The 1,218-nt window shown below is 44.3% G+C and overlaps 1 protein-coding gene across 2 annotated transcripts in view; it reads left to right on the top strand.

The window, feature by feature from the left end:
* Map3k12 (mitogen-activated protein kinase kinase kinase 12) overlaps positions 1–821 on the top strand; it is a 17,628-nt gene extending 16,807 nt beyond the window's left edge. For both annotated transcript variants that reach the window (XM_021217155.1, XM_029547737.1), the window contains exon 14: positions 93–821. In XM_021217155.1, the coding sequence (XP_021072814.1) occupies positions 93–188 (96 nt within the window). In that variant the 3' untranslated portion in view covers positions 189–821. The remainder of the gene's footprint in view (positions 1–92) is intronic.
* Positions 822–1,218: the final 397 nt, after the last annotated feature.

The following is a 1,218-nucleotide window of genomic DNA, read 5'->3' as shown; positions in this document are numbered from 1 at the left end:
AAAAAAAAAAAAAAAAAAAAAGGAACTCACTGATAATGTAAAAGAAGGGTCCCGAAGGCTCCCCCACCTCACTGCATTTCTACTCTTCACAGGGCCCCAATCCTGAAGACTCAGACTGTGACAGCACTGAATTGGACAACTCCAACAGCATTGATGCCTTGCGGCCCCCAGCCTCCCTCCCTCCATGAAAGACACTCTCATTCCTTGTACATAGAGAAATATTTATATAAATAATATATATGCGCCACATAATCCACAGATAGATGGGGCTTCCTTAGCCTTAAGCCAGGCTTGAGAGTGAACGACGCCCCTGACCAATTACTGAATAAGTTCTGGGGACACTGGCAGCTGTGGAAATGAATGACTCCAAGTACTACCCTAGAGCTATAAGGAAGCTGGTCCCTTCTTGCTTCACTCCATTCCTTATGTTGAACAAGCAAGTAGGCAATAGAAAAGCCAGGCTTGTCTCTATACTGTCTATCCCTGAACACTGGGGGTGGGGGGGGCAGGAAGAGGATTCACTTAAAACTGCACTTTTATTTTCCGTTTACTGTTTACACATTTTGCACTTGGGAGGAGGGAAACTGAGGTTTCTCAGGTGGCAATGTAACTCATTTCTTTGTTCCTGTTTCTCTGCCCAAGCCCTGGCTTTGGGCCCAGAGGCAAGTTAGAAGACTAATAGCATGTGATGGATGGCTCAGGCTGAAGAACTGGGGTGCTGTTAGTCCCCACTGTTATCTTGGTGCCTGGTAGGGGTGGGGACTGTCATATTGTAACCCCTGTGAACAACCTTGAAATATAACCACTCCATGCAGGCCCAACTGTCGAGGTTTTCTTGGTGAATGAGTCTGGAGTGGTAATACATGGTTTACACCTTGGATTTAAGGTCTTATCAGAGGAATTTGGACAAGTTACTTTCTAAGTTAACATAGATGATAGCAGGTAGACTTTTCTAAATGATTTCAGGACAAGAAATATAAGGAGGTCTCAAAACACCTATGGAGAAAACTAAATGAACTTAAAGTATGCAAGGTAGAATAAGGGGCAGTCATTCCCAAGCTTACTCTCCACGAGTTCCTGTCCCAGCTCCATAAATGCACCAGCTGCTCTACAATCCTAGGGGTAAGTGTAATTGTCAATCTTCGTAAACAAGTTTTCAGAGGCTACCCAGTATCATGGAGGGGGAGGGGATTGAGGGCAAATTAAAAATAAATTGGA

Source organism: Mus pahari, chromosome 17 (genome assembly GCF_900095145.1).
Source record: "Mus pahari chromosome 17, PAHARI_EIJ_v1.1, whole genome shotgun sequence".
NCBI lineage: Eukaryota > Metazoa > Chordata > Mammalia > Rodentia > Muridae > Mus > Mus pahari.
Note: the sequence above shows the minus strand (reverse complement) of the source record. Positions and strands in the feature narration are given on the sequence as shown.